This window comes from Aethalodelphis obliquidens, unplaced genomic scaffold (assembly GCF_003676395.1).
Source record: "Aethalodelphis obliquidens isolate GAN/ISIS:26980383/991018 unplaced genomic scaffold, ASM367639v1 scaffold11, whole genome shotgun sequence".
In the NCBI taxonomy this organism is placed as follows: Eukaryota; Metazoa; Chordata; class Mammalia; order Artiodactyla; family Delphinidae; genus Aethalodelphis; species Aethalodelphis obliquidens.
Genome location: NW_020837955.1, coordinates 19,944,062 through 19,966,859, shown reverse-complemented (window position 1 = coordinate 19,966,859; position 22,798 = coordinate 19,944,062). Strand labels below are relative to the sequence as shown.

At 49.8% G+C, this 22,798-nt stretch overlaps 2 protein-coding genes across 2 annotated transcripts in view; both read right to left on the bottom strand.

Annotated features, from left to right (window-relative positions):
* The window catches only part of WBP1L (WW domain binding protein 1 like), a 68,042-nt gene extending 62,812 nt beyond the window's left edge, over positions 1 to 5,230 (bottom strand). The window contains exons 1-2 of the mRNA XM_027112459.1: positions 5,194 to 5,230; positions 3,640 to 3,687 (exon numbers count right to left, since the gene is read on the bottom strand). Coding sequence (XP_026968260.1) covers positions 3,640 to 3,663 — 24 coding nt within the window. The 5' untranslated portion in view covers positions 3,664 to 3,687; positions 5,194 to 5,230. The remainder of the gene's footprint in view (positions 1 to 3,639; positions 3,688 to 5,193) is intronic.
* SFXN2 (sideroflexin 2) lies at positions 1,541 to 22,749 on the bottom strand. The gene is made up of 13 exons (XM_027112452.1): positions 22,627 to 22,749; positions 20,469 to 20,545; positions 10,966 to 11,150; positions 10,667 to 10,837; positions 9,636 to 9,734; positions 8,422 to 8,497; positions 8,017 to 8,102; positions 6,660 to 6,720; positions 6,206 to 6,272; positions 5,540 to 5,589; positions 5,194 to 5,243; positions 3,640 to 3,687; positions 1,541 to 2,793 (listed from the first exon to the last, which is right to left on the bottom strand). The coding sequence occupies exons 3-13, from the start codon at positions 11,124 to 11,126 to the stop codon at positions 2,694 to 2,696; spliced, it is 969 nt and encodes a 322-aa protein (XP_026968253.1). The 5' UTR covers positions 11,127 to 11,150; positions 20,469 to 20,545; positions 22,627 to 22,749; the 3' UTR covers positions 1,541 to 2,693.
* Between the last annotated feature and the right edge of the window lie 49 nt (positions 22,750 to 22,798).

Below are 22,798 nucleotides of genomic sequence, written 5' to 3'. Positions count from 1 at the left end.
AAAAAAAAAGCCAGGTATCATCATCACTAGGAAACACCAATGGTTTCAATTTGGAAAACAGAAGGGAATTTTGTTCTGACTTCCTTTACTCCCTTTACCCAAGGGCTTGAACTGAGCTACTGGACAGGACAAACACTACACCCTGCTCAGTCTGGATTAGCACTTCTCACACCAAGGCATTTTAGTCACCCTCATCACTTCTTTCCACATCCCGCAGGAGCCAAATCAAAGAAAGCAGAGAGGTCTTACAAGATAGAGCTGAGATGCGGTTTGAGTGAACTATTTTTAATCTGCCTCTGGACTGCAATCACTATCTACTCCAGACTTTTCCAAAAGGGTAATTGTCTATAAAGAGAGGAGGAATGCCAGGAGGTTTAAGGAGCTGGGAAAGAAAGGAGAAGATTGTGGATTCTTGAGAGAATATCAGTTCAGAATTGCTTCCAAGCTCCGGCTAGCTCTGGTAATGTTTTTCCTATTTGCCTTTGGAAATGAGCAAAGCTTAAGGCAGATCTCCTGTCCTAAGGAAGCCAGCTCCGAGACACAGACTTTTCTGCTCAGACATCAGCCAAAATTAAATTGTACACGTTACAGAATAGATGAACTTTGAAAATATTATGCTAAGTGAAAAAAAGTCAGACATAGAAGGCCACATACTGTGTGATTCCATCTACATGAAATGTCCAGAATAGGTAAATGCATAGAGACAGAAGATAAATTAGGGGCTGCAAGGGGCTGGGGGATGAGGGTAATGTGCTAATGAGTACAGAGTTTCTTTCAGGGGTAATGAAAATATTCTGGAATTAGGGAGTAATGACAGCTGCACAACATCGTGAGCATGCTAAGAAACACTGAACTGTACGCTTTAAAAGGATGAATTTTATGTCACGTGAATTATATTTTAATTTTTTTAAATGGGGGGAAAATCAAATTGCAGCCGGTACCCTGACCTCAGGGAGGAGGCCCTTTCCCTTTAGAGCAGTGGTCCTTCAAAGGGGTCCCCAGACTGACAGAATCAGCATCACTGGGAAACTGCCAGAAATACAAATTCAGCGGCTCCAACCCAGACCCACATAATTAGAAATTCTAGGAATGAGGCCCTATAATCCATGTTTTGAGAAGCCCTCCAGGCGAACCTCATGCATGTTCTTAAGGACCATTACTCCAGAGCAGGGGAAACTCTTTGTGTAAAGGGCCAGACAGTAAATATTTCAGGCTCTGCATGCCACATACACAGGGTCTCACATATTCTTTTTCTTTTTCACAACTTCTAAAAAATGTAAAGGCCATTCTTAGTTCCCAAACACACAAAAACAGATACCAGGCAGATTTGGACCCTTGAGCTGTGGTTTGCCAACTCCCTGCCCCCCCTCCCCTGGAGCAACACACTCCCACATTGGGAGATCTCTGGAGCCTCAAGTAAAGACAGGTGGATTTTTCCTCCATAATAAGGGAGATGCACAGTGGCCTCGGGGCACCAGACAGGTTCCCCTTATAGTTGTGATACCCTCCTCCACGCCAAGGCCAAAGTAAAACCAGATCCTGCTTTCCATCCAGGCTTTATTAACTCAGTGTGCAGACAGTTCGCTGTGTTCTTTCAAGAAATGCATTCGATTCACAGTGATCTCCTTTGATCGGTCAGTAAATTCTACTACACAAAACTCATACAGACATGGCCCCAGGTCAGCCACAACAGCCCCCTCTCCCCCAAGGGCCTGAGAAATCACCTAGAGCAGCCAGGCTGGGAAGGGCGAGCGGCTGCGCTTTGCTGTGTGTCCTTTAAGGCTCTTTGGTCCTGGTTGATTTCCTCTCAGAGGCATCCAAATAAAACTTCCCTTTCCTATTCAGTACACACCAGTCTTTCTTTGGTGTTTAACCCAACGGGCTGAGGAAGGGAGGTAGCCAGGAAATTATACCCACTAACATGTGCAGTTAATGCCTACCTACATCCTTTTTACTCGGTCAGTGGATTTATCTTTTAGACCCAGAGAAATAGAATCGGATATGATTTTAGGGGCAGGAGAACAAAGCCAGTGTCAACAGGTAGGGCTTGAAGCACCACAAAACTCTGCTGCCTCACACAATGTCCTTTTTTTTTTTTTGCACTAAAACTCCTGGGTGCCTGATAAACCCAAGTTTAGCAAGACTCCCAGAGAACCTTTCTGACCAGGGGGCCCTGGGGAGGAGAGTGGGGAAGAGCAAAGAGGAGCCCCAAGGTGACCCGGCCTCTTCCCTCCCACTTCCCAAAGGAGCCAGAACTACACAGGTGAAAGGTTCCCTTGCCTGAGAGCCGATGAGGAGGAAGAGAAGAGGGGCCCTTCCTCAATCCTGGCTGGAACCAGAATCCTAAAGGTTTCCTAACTTTTGCAAACGGTTTGCTTGAGTGTCACCCCCAGGGCTCAGCACCTTCTCCCTGAGGGGGTCTCAGCTCCTGGTCTCCAGGGGACAGGGGTTAGGGGAGAGCAGATAGAAGACTTGGCCTCTCTCCCCTTGTTCATGTTTATCCCCTGGAGTCCAATAAACCCAGGTGCCTGGGTAGAAGCATGAGGCATCCTCCCACCCCCACCCTCGTCCCCCCAAATCCACCCTGGCCTACAGGCCCTGCTGGCAAAGAGGAATGAGGCACGGGAATCCACAGTGGCTAAGGAGGAGCTGGTAAATATGGGTATGGACTGGTCCTTGCTGGGGTGGGGCATTTAGAGACCCTTATTGAAGTAGACATAAGGCACAGGTTCTCCATACTTGGCCTTGATAGTGTCTTGGAGCTCTGGTTCCAGATAGGAAACTGGCAATTCACTGAGAAGAGAGAAGGGGCTTATAAGTGTGCCACCTGGACGAGCAGCAAATTACCCTCAGATAAAATCCAACTCAGATGCCGCCTCTAAGAAGCCCTTGCCCATTTTCCATCAGAATTATTAATGACCTCCGTCCACTACAGTATGTTGTTTTTACTTCTATTGAGCCCTGACTTCATCTCCCTGGTGCTAAACTTCCGTCTTCTTCGAGATTACAAGCTCGGTGCTCAGAACACAGGAGATGTGTAGCAGGTGACTACGGAGCTGAGAGTACTAGGGAAAGGGAAACGGGCATCTTCTCCGTATCTATTCAAGCTATGCCTGGTCTCCTGGAGCTAGTACTCCGCCTCACCCCCACCACCCCAGTCTGATGCTTACCTTCCCTTTGCCGTCATCTCTCCTCACCCACCTCCTCTGCTCTCTGCACCCACCCCCCAGGACACGCAAGGGAAGCGGAGAGGTCGAAGCCATCCACACTCTGGCAAACATCAGCCAGAGTGAGTACCTACCCTCTTGTTCAATTTCAAAGACCAGATCCAGCCAGGGAGATGGATCTAGTAACTCAACCAGCAGGGACAGAAAGTCTCTTATTGTTCCCCCACCTTCTCTCCAAGGCAGCCTTTGCTCCACTGGAAGTGAGCAACTCATCCCTCTGCCCCTTGGAGCTCTGTTTCAGTTTACCATTCACCTGGGGTCAAGAGGCCCAGCGTTTAGACTGACAGGTACTTGTCCTTGGACAGATGCCTCCCTGCCTGCCCCTCCCTCTCTCCCTCGGGACACCAGGCAGGTCAGGGAGACCAGGGACAGGGTGCTCAGTAAAACCAAGTGAGGAATGAACAGCTGATACCATTTCTGCGGGAACAGCCCACATGCCACTGGCACCATGAAGATGAGGCTGGAAGAAAGGAGAAACCAAAGCATTAGGGGGTGTCTGGCATCTCACAGAGCCACCCACACCCCATCACTGAGCCCCTCAAAGGAAGGGGGAGCCGGCACCAAAGCTCCTCTCCCTCCAACCCTTCTCCTGGTCTCTTGGTGCCTGGAGACTCACTCTAGCACAGGACAGAATCAGCCCCCCCCTACACTCCCCCTCACACCCCACCCACCCATCACTCAAGCAGATGAAGAAGGTAATGGAGTCACCAGGGAGTGTGGGCAGCAGCCCTAATGACCACAGGCAATCCCTGACGTATAGGGAAAGCAGCGAGGGGCGTGAACGCAGGGTCCTGCTCCTGTACTCACTGAATGCCCGAGCTGTTGGAGAACAGTGAGGGCAGAGCTTCTCAAACTTCACTGGGCATGCAAGGAACTCGAGGAGCTTGTTCAAATGTGACGCTAATTCAGTAGGTCTGGGAAAGGGCTTGAGAGTCTTTATTTCTCACAAGTTCTCAGAGGATGCGGATCCAGGACCATGTTTTACAGGATTTGGGAATCTAACAGACCTAGGTTCGTGTCCCAGCTCTGCCACTTCCTAGCTGTGCAATCTTGGGCAAGTTCCCTCTGAGACGGCAGAGGGGTACTTACTCTGCACGGTTACCGTGAGGATTAAATGAGATAACATGTGTGACACATCCAGCCCATGGTAACTGCGCCCTCAGTGGGAAATCGGTTAGCAGAAGACAGCCTGGCATAATGTTAGACCTGCTAAGGATCCAACTGCAGCTCCAGCAATTACCAGCTAGAGACGCGTGGGCAAGTTTCTTCATCTGGGAAAGGAGATGATGACAGTATGTACACCTCGAGGGCCGAGGGAATAGGCGGAAATATAGACGTGAAACATCAACACAGTGGCGGCACACAGAAAACATCCAATGCATGTTAGCTTTGGTTGCTGTCATTAGCCTCATGGCCTCACAAAGCATGAGTAATGCTGGGACATGTCCAGTCAAGGGCAGGCACCTAAGAACGCTGCCAGGACTTATGGTGCTTCCCTCCCGTGCGAGGCTGGGACACTTGACGGGCCCAGGCTCTGCTGTCATTTTCGATGGCTCATCTTTTTGGATGTATTGAGATACAACTGACATGTAACACTGTGTAAGTTTACCACCGGCGTGAGCTAACCCCTCTATCACATCACATAATTCATTTCGTTTTTGTGGTGGGATGATCTCATCATTTTTGTCTCTTCTCTAAAACTACTGAAGACCTAAGGTCAGAGGGGAGACCCTGGGACAGAAGGACCCCCAAGGGTTCTACTTTCCACTCCAGTGTGTGCACAGTGCCAGCCTGGCGCCCTCAGAAAGAAGCAGTGAGAGCGCACCAGAGGGGCCACAGGCGTGAAAGTCCGGGCGCTTTTGAAGTCAGGTAAAGGAGTACATGTTTTCCAACATGGGTGACACAAGAAGACAGATCTTGGGCACCCCACCACAGAACCCCAAACCGAGAAAATATGGTAACTCACAAACACCCGGACAGCAGAACCTGCAATGGGGCGTGCAGCACCCGGATTCTCTGCACAGAAACAGACAAAAGAGAGACCCACGTGGGACTTACATACTTCGAGGTGAAACCCACGCTGGTCACCCAGCTAGAAACCTGCAGGCGGGAAACCCTGGCTCTGCAGGGTGGGGAGGGGGCTCTCCTTGCTCTCGGCAGACAAGGCCGAGAACTGGGCAGCCAGCGGGCACCGGGATGGGCCCTACTTGAATGAGGTGCAGGGTGGGAGCAAGAGGGAAGGGTAAGACGGTCAGGAGCCCCCAGCACATATGTGTTCTGGGCAGGGAAGATGCAAAGGAGAATCCGCTCACCTTCATGCAGCGCAGTTTCTCCAGCCTTTCCATGACGACCGGCAGCAGGACTGGAAGAAACCAGGGGAAAGGCTGTGAGACTGCCCCCCAGATCCCTTTCCGAAGTCGGATCACAGACTGATTCTCCCTCCTTCCCAAGAAGTTCCAGAAAATACTTTTCATTTGTGAGAAGAATGGAAGACTGTAGGCATGGCCACGCCCCACCCCTCCCCCAAGTCCTGACAGAAGGTGCTTCCCAAACTCCTCAACCTGCACACCTATAACAACAGGAGGACAAGTACCGCAGGCCCAGAGCACCCTTCTCAAAACTATCTTTGAAGCAAGTTTTGTATCCTGCTCTGTAACATGCACCTGCTGACAGCAAAACCAGGGCAGGGGACTTATTTTTCTCTACCATTGTCTCCCCAGCACCCCACACTGTGTCCAGCACATTGAAGGAACTTAAGGAATATTTGTTAAATGAAAATAACTTTCTCCACCAAATCTCTGATTAACTGACATTCCAGGAATTACAGTGTGGCTCTCCCGTGGCTCTTGGCACTCAAGCAAACCAGTTTGAGAAGCATGTCTATAGAGGCTGAGGTCCCACCCCCCACCCGAAGTGTGGATGAGGTCTCCATCCCTTGTTCCAGGGTCCCCCAGGATGGGAGGGCTTCCCCATCTTACTCATGCCAGGGGCTGCCATGGTGATCCGAGAAATAACCACTTGGGTGATGCCTATGGCCGCAGCTCTCTGAGGGCAGAAAAGAGTAAGTTGTCAGGAATGAGCTTATCCAGTATCCACAGGCTGCACCAGAGGGCTGGGTCAGGGTCAGGGTCAGGGTCAGGGTCAAGGCCAAGTCTGAGCTGGTAAAGAGGAAGGGATGGACCTGTCAGGGGTTGAGTGACCTCACTTGACCCTCTCCCATCCAGCCACATTTTTATGGCTTCAGGACCAGAAACGATGGAGAAAAGACATGAACAGAGATATGGAGGGAAAATCGATGGGGAAGGAGGATGGAGTCAAGGAGAAGTTTTCTCAACCCTATAGTAGAGCCCAGGCCTGCTCTGACCACGAAGAACAGGACAGGGTCTGAGAGGGAACTCCCTCCTCCCACTCCAAAGGCAGGCCTCTGCTCACCCGGGAATGACCAATCTCATTGTGGTTCCTGTCCTTCACGCAGATGCCCTGGATGAGTTCCCTAAACACAGACAGGAGGTGCTGGATATGGGAAAGGGGTGCTGGAAGCCTGCCAGCGATGTGACACACCAGGGGACCAAGGCCAGGGCACTCAAGCTCTAGAAAGCCACCTCCTGCAGCTGGCCCTTGGAGCACCCTTCCCCACTCCAGAGAGTGGTATCCAGCCGTGACCTAGGGCAGAGGCTCAGAGAGCTAGCACTGGGCCCCAACGGCCTAGGCTGAATCCGGAAACTGCAGAGCAAGTGTATGAACTTGAGCAAGTTCCCTAATCCCTCTAAAGACACAGTTATCCGCATCTGCAAAATGGGGATAATCATGGCACCCACTTCATGGGACCTGGTGAGGATTAAACAAGATAATGCCTGCAAAGTGCTAAGTCCAGTGCCTGACACAGTGACTGCTCCCAAACAGGAGCTGTTGGTCTCAGGCCAGTGCTTGACAGCACTGTATCCAAGACCAGGTGGCTGGTGGGGACTCATTCATTCGTTGCAAGGAGCAACTGGATGGGGGGGGGGCGGGAAAGAGGAGGCGAGCAGTGTGCATGCAGGACTACTCTGTGGTGTGCTCTTTCTGCAAGGGCAGTTGTGATCACTTTCCATTTGCTACTAATCCCAAGAAAATGTGCCTTATAGATACTGGTGATGACGAGGAAGGCACTGATGGAAACAGGGGCAGCAGTAGCTAACGCTTAATGCAGCATTTTCTTACAGTCCAGGCGCTATTTGGGGCGCTTTACCTCTACTACATCATTAAATTTTATAACAGAGGAACACCTATACTTTCTCTAGTCAAGAAACAAGAGCTGTGAGACACAGCTGGTTTCTCCTTTCACCTTTCCTGCTGTGACGCTTACAGCCTGGTGCCTGGAAAACATCTATCTGCCCCTCTGGCTTCCTCAAAGCTTCTTGGTTCTGTTATATCTTTGGACACCTCGCTCTGCTGCGTTTCATTCTGTAAGACATCCCCAGGGCTTTAGAAGTAGGCCGAGTCCACAACTTAAAGACAGTTGCAGTTGAAAGGACATGAGCTGGTGCCAAACCCCACAGGTCCTCGCTAATGCCCCACCCCTGCTCCCCATCACCCACAACACACATCACAGATGAAACCTAAGTCACCCTCCACTCCTGCAGCCATCACTGTTGGAGCCGCCAGTCCTCAGGGAACTTTCAGAAGCGCAGTTCGGCTGCCCTCCCCACACCCACCTCAGCCCCAACGAGCCCCCTCACTGCCTTGGTTTCTTGCCTTTCCCCTGCTAGCCTCACGGTCTGTAGGGAGGAAAAGGGATCCCTGTACTCACTGCTGTCGCATCATTGGGATGTTGACACAGTTAGCCGCAGCCACAGCGGCAAAAGGCACCCAGCGGCCCACCAGGGGCGGGGCTCTCTGTGGGAGAAGAGAACAATGAGAGTAGGTCAGGCTCCCTGGAGATGGGGGTGGAAGGGGCTTCAGGAAGATAGAGCAAGAAATCAGCCCTCGCTACTGCCACGCATCCTGACACTCAGTCGGGGAACCCAAACTCCCTCAAAGGCCCGAGAAAGACCAAATGGGCGCAGCCCTGCTGAATTTCCCACTACTTGGCTGGGCTCTGGCCAAACCCAACTCATCCAGACCGGAAACGGCCCCTGCCTGGTAAAAAAAAGTTTTCCCTAGGACTTTGCTGCCGCCTAGTGGCCACCATGCCCACAGCAACCCCAGACGGTACCTTTGTCAACGTGTTCATGCCCACAGCAGTGGCCACCGCAGCGGTTGTGGCAGTGACGTAGGAAACGGCCATCTGCCTAGTGGAAGAGAGAAGATGTTTGGGAGCGGGGACCCTAGCTGGCTGAGGGCAGGACGATGGCTTGAGTGATAAAGGCTAGAAATGTGGCTTCATGCCTGAGAAGCTCATGTGATCTGTCCCCAGCATCACCTTGTGATCTCCCCCCAACTCACTCAGCTGCTCCAGTCCCCTTGGCCTCCTTTCAGTACTTTAAACACACCAAATGCCTTCCTGCTCAGAACCTTTGCATGTTGCCGCTCCCTATCCCGGGAATTCTTCCCTGGGCTCTTGCATGGCTAAATCCTTCTTTCAAAACTCAGCTGAAATGCCAGCTCTGCGGAAAGGACTTCCCTGAACAGCCTATCCACACAGATGCCCCTCTGCTGTTCTCTGTCTTGTTATCTATTTATTTCCTTAATGGCAGCAATCACAGTCTGACATTATTACGCTTGTTTTCCTTTTTTTTTTTTTTTGGCTGCGCCATGCGGCATGTGGGATTCGGGATCTTAGTTCCCTGACCAGGGATCAAACCCGTGCCCCCTGCATTGGGAGCATGGAGTCTTAACCACTGGACCACTACGGAAGTCCCTATGCTTGTTTTCTTAAAAGACCTTCAACTCTAGGGCTTCCCTGGTGGCACAGTGGTTGAGAGTCCGCCTGCCAATGCAGGGGACACAGGTTCGTGCCCCAGTCTGGGAAGATCCCACATGCCGTGGAGCGGCTAGGGCCGTGAGCCACGGCCGCTGAGCCTGCGTGTCCCACAGCAGGAGAGGCCACAACAGTGAGAGGCCCACGTACCGCAAAAAAAAAAAAAGAGAGACCTTCAACTCTAGAGAGCACACACGTCTAACTCAAATGTATCCCTGGCACCTAGAACCATGCCCAGCACCTAATACACACTCAAGAAATATTTGTAGAATGAATGAATGAATGAGTGAATGAATGAATGTTGAATTGGTCTAGGAAGAAGATACTCTCCTAGTCAGCCTAATACTTCCAAACCCTGAAAAGGGAGACCTGGTCACTTGCCCAGGGCAGGTCCCACCCAGGGAGGACTGACGGCCCTGGAACCTTTTAGAAGGGCTGTTACCCTGGAGGCAAGAGGACAGCCACCTGCTCCAGGCCCACATGGATGGCCTGGGGTTCAGGTCTCCTACCTGACCGACGTGGGGGAAGCTGCATTCCTGTTGGTGTAGTTGACTAAGGCATTGAAGGACTGGTTCACCCACTGCCAGAAGATCACTGCCGGTATCGTCCTACCAGGAGCGGGGCCCAGAGAGGCAGAGAGGAGGATAGAAAGAGGGTTTGGGGCACACCAGTCAAACCACGTTACCTGCCGCTCCCCAAGCTGTTCCCATGCTGTTTCCTGCAGCTGGGCTCTTTTGCACAGGCTGTCCCTCTGACTGGAGCATCCGCACCCCCTAACCTTTCCATACATGGCTGAATCCTGCTCTGTTGAGAGATCTCTTCTTCCTTGGAACCTTCCCAACCCTTCCCCTGCCCTTCCTGAGACACAGTTAGTCATTCTATGCTCTCTGCTCCCACCGCCCCATATTCTACCCCTAACCTACCACTTGGCAAGCTGGATGATAACTATCCACTTCTTGGTCTCAACAAAATTGGGCCCCCCTTGAAGGGAGGGACTAGTCTTTATACTCCCCACACCTGGCCCAAGGCCTGGCTCAACAACTGGGTAACTGAATGCGTGGGGGAGAGAGGGGGGAGAGGGAAGAGAGAAAGGGGGAACAACAGAGAAAGTTTCTCTCCCCAACTGGGCTGAAAGGGTATCCCAATATTTTTACTTGGATGTTACATTATAAAAATACATTAAATTCATTGTTGAATAAGTACTTTTTAAAGAGGGAATTAGAATAGCTCATCCGTTGAGCACTCTTGAGAGGCCTGCCTCAGTTTACACAGCCAGGCACCACTACTTCCTGGCTGTGTGAACTTGGTCATATAACCTCTCCAGAACCTCAGTTCTTCATCTATAAAATGGAGATGAAAATAGTACCTCTCTGTAGGGTTGTTGAGATTAAATGAGGTGATAACATGCAAAGAATTTAACACAGTGCCTGGTAGCTGGTCAGGGATCCATAAAGACGGCTATTACTATCACCCTACTGTGGCTCCCTGCCTAACAGGTCCATGCGGCTGCACCTGGCGCTGCCTTGCTCCCGGGTCGCACCTGTAGAACTGGAGCATGAAGCCCGTGATGATCATGCCGCCAGGGACCTGGAAGGACATCCGCCCAATGACGTTCATTTTGTCCCCGGTGTCAGGGTGGAAGGCCGAGTCGTACAGCTTCTTGGCATAGAGCAGCTGCTCCACTCGCGTGCCTGGGGGCACAGTCCCCATCCTGCCACCAAGGACCACAGGCGGTGTTACCTCCTGACCCCTGGCCCCTCGTCTTCCGTTTCCACCTCATCCCTAGGGCACCCACCAACGTCGCCCCAGTGCCCCCAGCCCACTCCCCTAACCGCTCACCTGCTCTTCTCCACCATCACTTTGGCCCAGTCCAGCTCCCACTCTGGTACCAGGACGGTGCGGGGGTCCGTGACATTGAAGAAATGCTTCACCCGCCCTAGGAAAGTGCACTGGTCCCAACGGGGGGCATCGATATTAAAGCCAGACAGGTCAGCCTCCATCCTGCTCACACATAAAACTGTGGACTTCAGGAACAGAGGAAAAATGAAGATTGCCCTCAAAGCCTGCCCTGGAGGCCCTTAGCATCTCCCGCTATGGTAGACTGACGGCTCTCACCAGCCGCTAGCGTCATCTGACTCAGCTCAGGAAGGGTCCAGTGAATGGTCACCAGTCTGAGCAACTGGGCACCAACATGTGTTTCCTGAGTGCCTGCTGGTGGCCAGCCTCGCGCTTGATCATGCTGTGGGCGAGGCTGGGGAAAGGGACAGTACAGTGCCTGTCCTTGGGGAGCTGAATCTGACTGGGGAGCAAGAGCCCACCTGTGGAACAACAGATAATACATACAGCAACAATAAGCACGGGAGATGAGAGGGAGCTGAGAAGGGGGGACACAAAAATCAAGGGGGGCTTCCCAGAAGAGGTGGAATGTGAGTGAAGCCCCAGAAGGTAGGACAGATCTATCTGAAGGAGGAAGAGGCATGGGATCACACTGAAAGTAGAAACAATCTCTGATAAAGATGGAGAGGACAATGGCATGATCACCTTCAATTCAGTGGGGGGGGGGGGGGGGGGGGGAGGGTGCATGCCGGCCCTATGAGAGATCCCGGGCCATGGTTGTCGCCCTCAAGGCGTTGCAGAACAGGAGAGAGACAAGTCAGTCAACAAGGACAGTAGTGTGACAATGCTGCTGATGGACACGGGGAGCAGCAGAAAGCCAGAGAAGAGGTACTAAAACCGAGGTGACTCTGCATCTCCTGGTTTGCCGGGGCTTGTTGTCCTGTGGTAATTATTAAAAGCACCCCCTCGACCTCAAAAGTGTCCCAGTCTGGATGATAAATTATAAGATCACCTTATCTAAAATGGATGAGGGATTCTGAACATGCTTTGTGAGAACAAGAAATAAACAATGTTTTGAAGGATGCATGAAAGTCAGATGGATGGAGGAGAGGTACCCCAGACAAGAAGAGGCAGTGTTTAAAGCACACAGTGCACATGGGGACCTGATGATGACGGTGACAACACTAACACTTACTGAGCTCCTACTTGATGCTACACACTCTGCTTGGTGCCTGACGTGCATTTTCTGAATTCATCTTCACCGTAACCCTATAAGATAGAGATACTCTTACGTTTAATGCCATTTTATAGATGAGAAAACCAAGGCACAGGTAAGTAACTTTGCCAAGTCACAAAAGCACTTGCCAATAACAGAGCCAGGATTTTAATTCAGCCTGACTAACTTCAGAACCCCTGCCTATAATGAGGTTCTGGAATCCATGACTTGAAAAACTAAGGCGGGTCCGACACGTGAGGAGCTTGGAAATGGTCACTCCTGTCCTCACAACAAAAAGAAGCTGAACAAACTGAAAACCCACAGCTCTTCTTAGAACCATCAGGGAATTGAGGTCACAGGGCAAACAACTGCCCCTGAACGTGGAGAGACAGGCAGAGAATCACAGCTTAGTGGGAACAGAAGCCCACCCCTTGGGGCAAGTACCATAGGAAACTTAAACTGTGATTGACAAATTGCTGGAAGTTCAGTGTGGACAAGCTTAAGAGTTAAAAATTCCAGGGGGATTCAATCTTTGGTGGCGGTGTGGGGAGATACACTTTTGTGCGTTTTACCTCCAGGAGCCCACCAGGTTCTCAGGCTGAAGATCAGAGAAAAATTCCTTAGTGCTTCGGGCAGGGAGATGGGAAAAGTGGCCATTCTGAAGTAGACCCAGAGGCCTCTGCGATTTTTAACAAGGCCTGCCCTCAAAGGAGCCTAGCCTGTTTCACCAGAGCCTAACTACCTTGGGTCTCACCAGAACCTAACTGACTTGGGGGAAGAGAAACACCCAACTCCACCCCTTCTAGCTTTCCTGTCTCACCTAAAGGGAGTAAGGGGAACCTGAGAAGGACTTGTGAAGGTCCAGGGGCACCTAATCACAGGACTATAGAACACTCCCCCTCCCCTCACACTGTCGGTGGTATAGGGCTCCCGTATAATAACAGGGAGAACTAACAACAGAACGAACCTCGAGTCTCAGACCTTATTTAAGAAGAGGTGTCTAGAAACCCAAAGACAACAGGGGAGACAAAAACAAGGACACCAGAGGAAATTTAACTTTTGACCCCTACAGCTTTAGCAAACAGTAATCACAACCTAACTCCTTGCCAGAAAAAAGTAAAACCTCACACACATCTGGCTTTCAACAAAAAAGGACAAGGCATCCTAAAAGGCAAAACAAAACAAAACAAAACAAACATCAAAACCCCACCGTTTGAAGAGACAGAGCAAGCAAGCATCAGAACCAGATGACAGAGACTTTGGAATTATCAAACCAGGAATTTTAAATAACTATAATTAATCTGCTAAGGACTCCAATGGGAAAGTGGGCAACATGAATGAACAGACAGATGATGGAAGCAGAGAGATGGACACTCTAAGAAAGAACCAAAAGGAAATGTTAGAAACTAAAAATACTGTAACAGAAATGAAAGTGCCTTTGATGGGCTCATCAGTAGGCTTGACATGGCCAGGGAAAGAATCAGTGAGCCTGAATATGTGTCAACAGAAAATTCCCAAGACTTCCCTGGTGGCACAGTCGATAGAGCTCTGCGCTCCCAATGCAGGGGGCCCAGGTTCGATCCCTGGTCAGGGAACTAGATCCCACATGCATGCCACAACTAGGGAGCCCGTAAGCCGCAATTAAGGAGCCCACGAGCCACAACTAAGACCTAGCGCAACCAAATAAATAAATACATACATAAATATTAAAAAAAAGAAAAGAAAATTCCCAAACTGAAAAGTAAAGAGAAAAAAAGAATTTATAAAAAAACAGAATAGAATATCCAAGAACCTTGGGACAATTACATAAGTTGCAACATACATATAAGAGGAATACCAGAAGGAGAGGAGGAAAAGGAACAGAAAAAATATTTGAAGTGATAATGACTGAGAATTTTCCAAAATTAATGACAGAAACGAAACTAGAGACCCAGGAGGCTCAGAGAACAACAAGCAGGACAACTATCAGAAAATCTGCACCCAGGCATATTATATTCAAACTGCAGAAAATCAGGAAAGAAGCCAGGGCTTCCCTGGTGGTGCAGTGGTTGAGAGTCTGCCTGCCGATGCAGGGGACACAGGTTTGTGCCCCGGTCCGGGAAGATCCCACATGCCGTGGAGTGGCTGGGCCCATGAGCCATGGCCGCTGAGCCTGCGCATCCGGAGCCTGCGCGTCCGGAGCCTGTGCTCCGCAACGGGAGAGGCCACAACAGTGAGAGGCCCGCGTACCCAAAAAAAAAAAAAAAGCTATGGCTTTTGAACTTTTGCCTGAAAATTTCAGGAAGCCATTAAAAGATTTCAATAAGAGTGACAAGGTGAGATGTGTAGTTTAGAAAGAACAATCTGGGGACTTCCCTGGTGGTGCAGTGGTTAAGAATCCACCTGCCAATGCAGGGGACATGGGTTCAAGCCCTGGTCCGGGAAGAACCCACATGCCGCGGAGCAGCTAAGCCCGTGTGCCACAACTACTGAGCCTGCGCTCTAGAGCCCACAAGCCACAAGTGCTGAGCCTGTGTGCCACAACTACTGAAGCCCACGCGCCTAGAGCCTGTGCTCCTCAACAAGAGAAGCCACAGCAATGAGAAGCCCGCGCACCACAGCAAAGAGTAGCCCCCGTTCGCCACAACTAGAGAAAGCCCGCGCACAGCAATGAAGACCCAATGAAGCCAAAAATAAATAAATAAATTTACTAAAAAAAAAGAAAGAACAATCTGGGAAATCATATGAAAGTAAATAGGGTATGGCAGGACCTCACAGGATGCAGATACCAGCTGGAAGCGAACCCCTAACAATCTACGCAAGAAGTGGGGCTCAAATGAACCCAGATGCACCAGAACTAGGAGGAGGATCAAAAGAAGAGAAGCTTTTAAAGCAGCAGAATCTGAAGATTTGCTAAGTGATAGGGTATAGGAGGAATATTCTATCAGTCAGGGCTCAACCACAGAAACAGAACCAATAGGAGATTTTCTACCTATCCATCTACCCATCAATCTATCTACCCACCTACCTCCCTCCTGGAATCTCTAACCTCAGGGTGGCGGGGGCCCAGCCCTTTTTTTTTTTTTTTTTTTTTTTTGCGGTACGCGGGCCTGTCACCGCTGTGGCCTCTCCCATTGTGGAGCACAGGCTCCGGACGCGCAGGCTCAGCGGCCATGGCTCACGGGCCCAGCCGCTCTGTGGCATGTGGGACCTTCCCAGACCGGGGCACAAACCCGTGTCCCCTGCATCGGCAGGCGAACTCTCAACCACTGCGCCACCAGGGAAGCCCCCCAGACCTTTTTTAAAGGGATTCCATCTGATTAGGTCAGGCCACGCAGGATAATCTCCCTTTAGATTAACTCAAAGCCAACCGCTTAGGGATTTTAATTACATTTGCAAAATCCCTTCACCACGGTACCTAAATCAGTGTTTGGTCTAATAACTAAAAGAAAGTATGTGTTTGTTACAAATTGGCTGATTCTCCCTCAGAGGCCCATCCAACTGGAAATATAGCAGAGAGGGGGTCCTGGGGAGTTTCTCTGGTCTAGCCCAGTTGACCCATCACAAATACCTAGAGTGATACCAGGGTTTCTGACTGGGGCAATAACGTGCTGAGACAGAATATAGAAAAATAGGCTTTAAGGGAGAAAACAGTGAGTTTGACTTTCCTTGTGTTGAGTTTCAAGTGCTATGAGACTTTCTCAAACACAAGAGGCTGCCATCTGTCTCAGTCCCTTTGTAAATACTAGTCCAGGGTGCTATTCCTTCCCCTCCTCACTAAATAACACTTGCTCATCCTTTTTTTTTTTTTTTAAGGAATAATTTTCAGATTTACTGCTATATCTTCTACTACTATGTCATTTGTCTTTTTTTTCTTGAAAAAAAAAATCACCTGAGGATTTTCCACATATATTGAATTACAAGTTCGCAGGCACAGCTTGGGCAAGATTTAAAAAGCTACGCTCTCAAAGTTTGCTGCCCACTGAAGGGCTGGGAGGCAGGAAACTGGATGTGCTGGAATGCTGAGTTGGAGGACTGACGAAATTCACCGGGAAGCCACTGAGATTCTGGGAAGCTGCTCACAGGGATGCTGAGGGAACTCAATGGGAAGACACCCACACGGGTGCTGCTGAAACTCACTGGGAAGCTGCCTGGTGGGGTGCTGTTGAAACTTGGTAATAGGCAAGCACCCAGACACCTGGAAGACTACTCCTTCCTCATCAGTGTTCCTCTGGCGCCCTCTACTGGTAGAGCTTAAAATCATCTCAGAGGGCAAAGGAAAAATATTTACACCACCAAGCATCATAAAACAGGGCAAAGAAGGGTAGATTTGGAGCTAAGGACCAATAACCTATCTGGCACAGATACACAACTTACTTTTTTCGTTTAACATCTTAGAGAATTCTCCATTTGAGATATACAACTCTATCATTCTTTTTAGTGATTATATAATATTCCATGTGCCTTAATTTCATTATTTGATAGACATTTGGGTTATTTTCAGTTTTTCACTGCTATGGTGAGCACCCTTACACACATCACTTTGTGTATATGGCAACTGTATCTTTTTTTTAATGCTGTCTTTTTAAATAAAATTTATTTTGGGTTGTGTTGGGTCTTCGTTGCTGTGCGAGGGCTTTCTCCAGTTGCAGCAAGCAGGGGCTACTCTTCATTGTGGTGCACGGGCTTCTCATTGCAGTGGCTTCTCTTGTTGCGGAGCACGGGCTCTAGGCACGCAGGCTTCAGTAGCTGCAGCACTTGGGCTGGGTACCTGCGGCACACAGGCCCTAGAGCACAGGCTCAGTAGTTGTGGCGCACGGGCTTGGTTGCCCCGTGGCATGTAAGATCTTCCCGGACCAAGGCTCGAACCCATGTCCCCTGCATTGGCAGGCGGATTCTTAACCACTGAGCCACCAGGGAAGTCCCCATGGCAACTATATCTTTAGGATTGACTTCTAGAAGTGGAATTGCTGGATCAAAGGATATACATGTTTTAAATGAAGTCTTTATAATACAAACTGATTTTTCACGAGTTGTGTATGATAATGCTGCTTTAGTCAAACTTTCACCAAAATGGGTATTATAAATCTTTTCTTTGTTTGCCAATTTGATGGGGAGAAACAATATTGTTGTTTTAATTTGTATTTTCTTTTTTTAATTAAAAAAAAATTCTTTTTTTTTTTGGCTGCGCCATGCAGCATAATGGATCTCAGTTCCCCAACCAGGGATCAAACCTGTGCCCCCTGCAGTAGGAGTGTGGAGTCTTAACCACTGGACTGCCAGAAGTCCCTAATTTGTATTTTCTTGATTCTTAATGAGATTAAGCATCTTTTCATACGTTTTTGGCCATTTGTTTTTCTCATTCTGAAAACATTGTCTTTTTAAATTACAGAAGGAACTTTTGTAATAGTTCAGTGCCAAAGTATATAAAGTGAAAATGACAGTGGTTAACATGTTAAAAAAAAACAGCTATCTTCTTGAGTTATACAATCATCTAAATCCAAAAGCACTCACAGACTTGAGCAAACAAAGCCAGTGTTTCATATTAGGGAAAGGAAACATATCGCTGATGGAAGCTGCAGACCTAGTAAAAAATAAATGTTTTATACTAAGTAGTAGAATGAAAGGACACTTCCACCCAAGACCACTACCTCAATAAAGACCCATGGGTTATTACGGCTGCAAAGGAAGTTCACCTCAGAATAAACGGCAGCCTTAAAAGCAGGTGCATTAGCAAATAATTTCAAGGGCTCCCCCCACCCCCAAAAATAGTAGCCTTTTGCTCTGCAGAGACAGTCTGAGTGACCTGCAAGGAAGCACCTACCTGTCCTTCATATCTTCGCTCACACCTCCTTTCCTCAGAGTATCCTCTGAAGGACCCCCTTCCTCCCTCCCATGCAACTAGATCCGCTGCTCTGCTATAAGCCCTCTTGGCTCCATACTTTTCCCCCAGAGCCATGCCAGTCTGTCATGATACTCTGTGGTTTTACATTAATGCCCACCTTCCCCCACTAGGCCATAAGCTCCCTGAACCCAGGAGTTGCATCCATTTTGCTCACCACCGTTGCCTCAACGCCTAGCACAAGAGTTCGAGTATTTGCTAAAAAAGAGGTCCAGTTGGCCAGCAATTGGATATTTAGGCTTAAAACCCAGCATGGAGATCTGGGTTAGGAGTAAAACAGTGAGGGAGCAGCACGGGGGTGGCGGATAGTTTAAGATAAAGTTTTCCAAGGAGAATGCACAGACTGGGAAGAGCAGCGATCCAAGGACATACCCTGAAAAACCACTATATTTAAGAGGTAACCCAACAAAAAGATGAGAAAGAACAACCAGAGAGGTGTGGCAGGCAGGAGAAGCCAACAGATGAGGCAGAGCGAGAGAGGCGATCAAGTTTTAGATCGTCTGTTAGGGTGGGAGAGGCTTCGGCAAGCTGATGGCTCAGGGTGAGCCACTTCCCCAGGAGGGAGGAGAGGCCCACTGCGGTGGTTCCGCAGCACCCCTGGGGGGCCCTGGCTCCGTGACTCAGTGGCAACCTCTCGGGGCAAGTCAGACGGCCCACAGCAAGAGCCCACTGCCAGGACTCTGGCTTCCCCCTCTCCCACCCCCCCACAGAGCCCACGAGAAAGCTCCGGGCTCTGCCCTTTGGGGACAGACTGACTCGGCTCCTGCAGGCTGGTCCAAAGACCAAAGACATTTCACCCAGTCCCAACTGAAGCCAGGGGTGGGAGGAGGGGAAAGAGTTCACCTCCCTTCACTCTACAGAAAGGAAAAGGAGTTGGCCTTGGCTTACAGAGACCCACACTCCCACCGGATACAGACAGTCCCAAATGCTATGCCTCCCCCTCAACACACACACACACACACACACACACACACACACACACACACACACACTTCTCAGCCAACCCTCTCCACCCTCAACCCAACAATCCAACATTGGAAAGTCCTCTGACTTTCACAATGGAAGCATTTCTACCATGAGGGGGTAATCATTTGCTAAATCATGCAAGAACCTTTGCCTTCATTACCAAGGTCAGGATAGGAACTGCCCAGTCCTGTCTTATGTAAAACATACAGGGAAAAAAATCTAAATTCTATGTCTCAACTTTTCCCCCCACGCAATGGCCCCCAATGGGGGCAGTTCCGTAACTCCTTCAGGGCAAACTCAAGCCCTTCTGTCACATACTCCCATAGCATCCTGTCCTCCTTTGAAGCAAGCTGGGTTTTTGTAATTGTCACTTTCTTGTTATTTACAGTTATCAGCGTAAAATTTGCCTCCCCTAACAGACTATAAGGTTCACGCTATGGCCCTCATCTGCCCTCTGAAAGCACTTACTGCCTGCCTGAAATACATTCCAACTTATTCTTGGGTTCTCTGGGCAACAAGGATGTCCCCCCTTTTTTTTTTTGTCAAACTAAGAACCTGCCTTGGTTACAGAAGCTTTCTTTCACGAAGCTGCAAATTGTCTACCCCTCTTATACTGAGTCCTACTGGTCTTAAGTTTTCTTCAACAGTTATGATCCCTCTTCCTACACGAACCATATCTAATACTTCCTAAAAAGGTGACTATTACATCCAGGGTTCTGCTACAGGGAACAGGGGGGGTGGAAATCAAACAGGTGACTAACCAATACCTCCCTTTCCTTCCAGGATTAGAGAACGTCACGGCTCACAGACATTAGGGATCTCAGCTTACAGATGAGGAAACTGATGCCTAGGAAGGTTCACATGGATTGAGCCAGCATGGTGAGCATTTGTGGCACATGTGGTCCTACACTGTGGCAGATATAAATGTGAATAGATCCAGTCCTGTTTATCCAAAGATTGACAACAGCTAGGGCCATATTTTCCCAAGGTTACAAGGCTTAGACAGGAATTCCCTAGAGGTCCAGTGGTTAGGACTCTGCCCTTCACTGCTGAGGGTGCGGTGCGAAAAAAAAAAAAAAAGACCACAGGTTACAAGGCTTAGGGTCACCTAGATAGGTCCTCTATCCACTACAGGGTGCTTGTCTCGAGAAAGAGAAAGGAAGAGAGGGAGGGGGGCTTCCCCGGTGGTGCAGTGGTTGAGAGTCCGCCTGCCGATGCAGGGGACACGGGTTCATGCCCCGGTCCGGGAAGATCCCACATGCCGCGGAGCGGCTGGGCCCGTAAGCCATGGCCGCTGAGCCTGTGCGTCCGGAGCCTGTGCGTCCGGAGCCTGTGCTCCGCAACGGGAGAGGCCACAACAGTGAGAGGCCCGCGTACCGCAAAAAAAAAAAGAGAGGGAGGGAAGAAGGGAAAAGATTTAAAAAAATGATATAACCTACTTACCTCTCCTGAAGTAATGCTTGTTCTTCCAGGGAGAGCTGATTTTCTCTGGCAGACAGTATCAGAGTCTGGAAAACAAGCTTCCGAACCTCTTCTGTTGTATCCTTTTGCAAGTGCGGGGGAAGTACCCAAGATCTTCCCATTTGAAACCCCAAGTAGGGAGAAAAACAAAATGTCATCGCTTGTACTCCCATCAGAGGAAGATGGGAGTCAAAGACTCAAGAAGTTCAGACACAGGGCTTCCCTGGTGGAGCAGTGATTAAGAATCCGCCTGCCAATGTAGGGGACACGGGTTCGAGCCCTGGTCCAGGAAGATCCCACATGCCGTGGAGCAGCTAAGCCCGTGCACCACAACTACCGAGCCTGCGCTCTAGAGCCTGCGAGCCACAACTACTGAGCCCACGTGCCACATCTACTGAAGCCCGAGCACCTAGAGCCCGTGCTCCGTAACAAGGGAAGCCACTGCAATGAGAAGCCTGCGCACTGCAATGAGAGTAGCCCCCACTCGCCACAACTAGAGAAAGCCCACGTGCAGCAACAAAGACCCAATGCAGCCCAAAAAAATAAATAAAAGAAGTTCAGACACAAAGACCACTGAGATGGCGAGGGCTGGTGTCAAGGCTGCCTAGAGCAAGTTGGAGAATGAGACTAATAATTAAACCAGCAGACCCTGGTAGTATATACTTTTGTACAATCATGTGACTCCGAGGCAACCATGATGTTAGACACCAGGCAACTTAGAAAGAGAGGTCTGCTTTGCCTCTTTCACAAAAGAACCAACAGGCTAGAGATGGGTGGATTGAAAAGAGTACATACTCTGAATTAACCATTCACCTTGCACCTCCTTAGTCAAGGTTCTGAACTGAGTTTTCTCTCCAAGCATCTGATGCAGGTATGCAGGTAGCAGATGTTTTTAAAAATACTTTACTTGAATGCATAAAAAGCTAAGGACCATTCAGGGAAAATCTGCCTTCATTCCAATGATCTTAACTAGGCTGAAAAAGCTGCTGTTCATAAAAGCAGCAAAGCCCAAAACCTGGATGAAGCTATTAACAACAGCTAAGCCATGGGACCTCCCTGGCGGTCCAGTGGTTAAGACTCCCTGCTTCCACTGCAGGGATCCCTGGTTCGATCCCTAGTCAGGGAACTAAGATCCCGTATGACGTTCCTCGCGGCCAAAAAATAAAATAATAAAAACTAAGCCCCATATAGCACTTTCTAAGTGCCAGGCAATGTTCTATGTACTTGACATATAATAATCCTCACAAGAACCCAATGAGGTAGGTAAGAGGCACATACACACACACATCTGTAAACCTCCAGGTGTATCATCCATGTCCACACTTCATCTGCTCTTAAAAACTTCTGGATTTACATCTCAGGTATAAACCACTCTGTTCCTCCAACATGGACAATACAATACGGTGTTTAATAATTCCTCAAGAGTCAGAAAGTACTAGGTTCAAGTCCCCACTCTTATCGCTTAAAATAACCAATTTCTAGGGCTGTGAGAATGAAATGGAATCTTGTATGAAAAGCATTTCACTAGGAAGGATGTAATTTCCATGGGGGCAGATTTAACCCCCTGCTGTGTCTCCAGGGTCTGGAATAGGACCTGGCACAAATGTTATAACTCTTCTTTCTGTCCTCTGCACGGGGAAGGGGTGGGAGGTAGCACCCAGAATCCCTCCCACTGTTTCTTGCCTGTAAGTGCAGGCCCCTTTTTGCCTCCTCCGGGGCTGCAGACGGCGCACCGACCGGTCCAACGTAGATCAACGAAACTATCCTTCCCAAAACGTCTTTCATCCCCGCTATCAGCTCACCCCAGCCCTCAGGGCCAGTCCTCAAGCAGCTTCTTGCCTTCCGACAGGCAGCATCCCACCACCAGGAGTCCTCCAGCCCGGATTCTAACACAGGTGTGTGGAGATGGGTGCGCAACCCATGACTCCCCCGCCCCTCAGCCTGGCACACGAAGGTGCTGGGGGCCGTAAAGGAGAGGTCCACAGGTAGACCCTTCTCTTGCCACGTGGCTTCGGCAGGTGGAAGCCCAGCCCGCGCTGCAGCCCCTCCTGGGCAGAGTCAGGACAGAAATGCAAGCTCCCTCCGGGATGTGGGGACTGGAGGTATATGTGGCAGGCGGACTCCTCCCAAGATCCCTTACCTGGTCCCGGGAGGAACGCACTGAGACAACTGCTACCAGATGCACCCCGCGTTGGCAGCTTGGCCAGGGTGCACTTCTGGCCTCGACCCGGGAACCGCCCCTCGCCCCGCCCCCACGCCTCTCCTTCTGGACCAATCACAGGCCGGGTGGCCCCCGCCAGCCACGTGGGCGA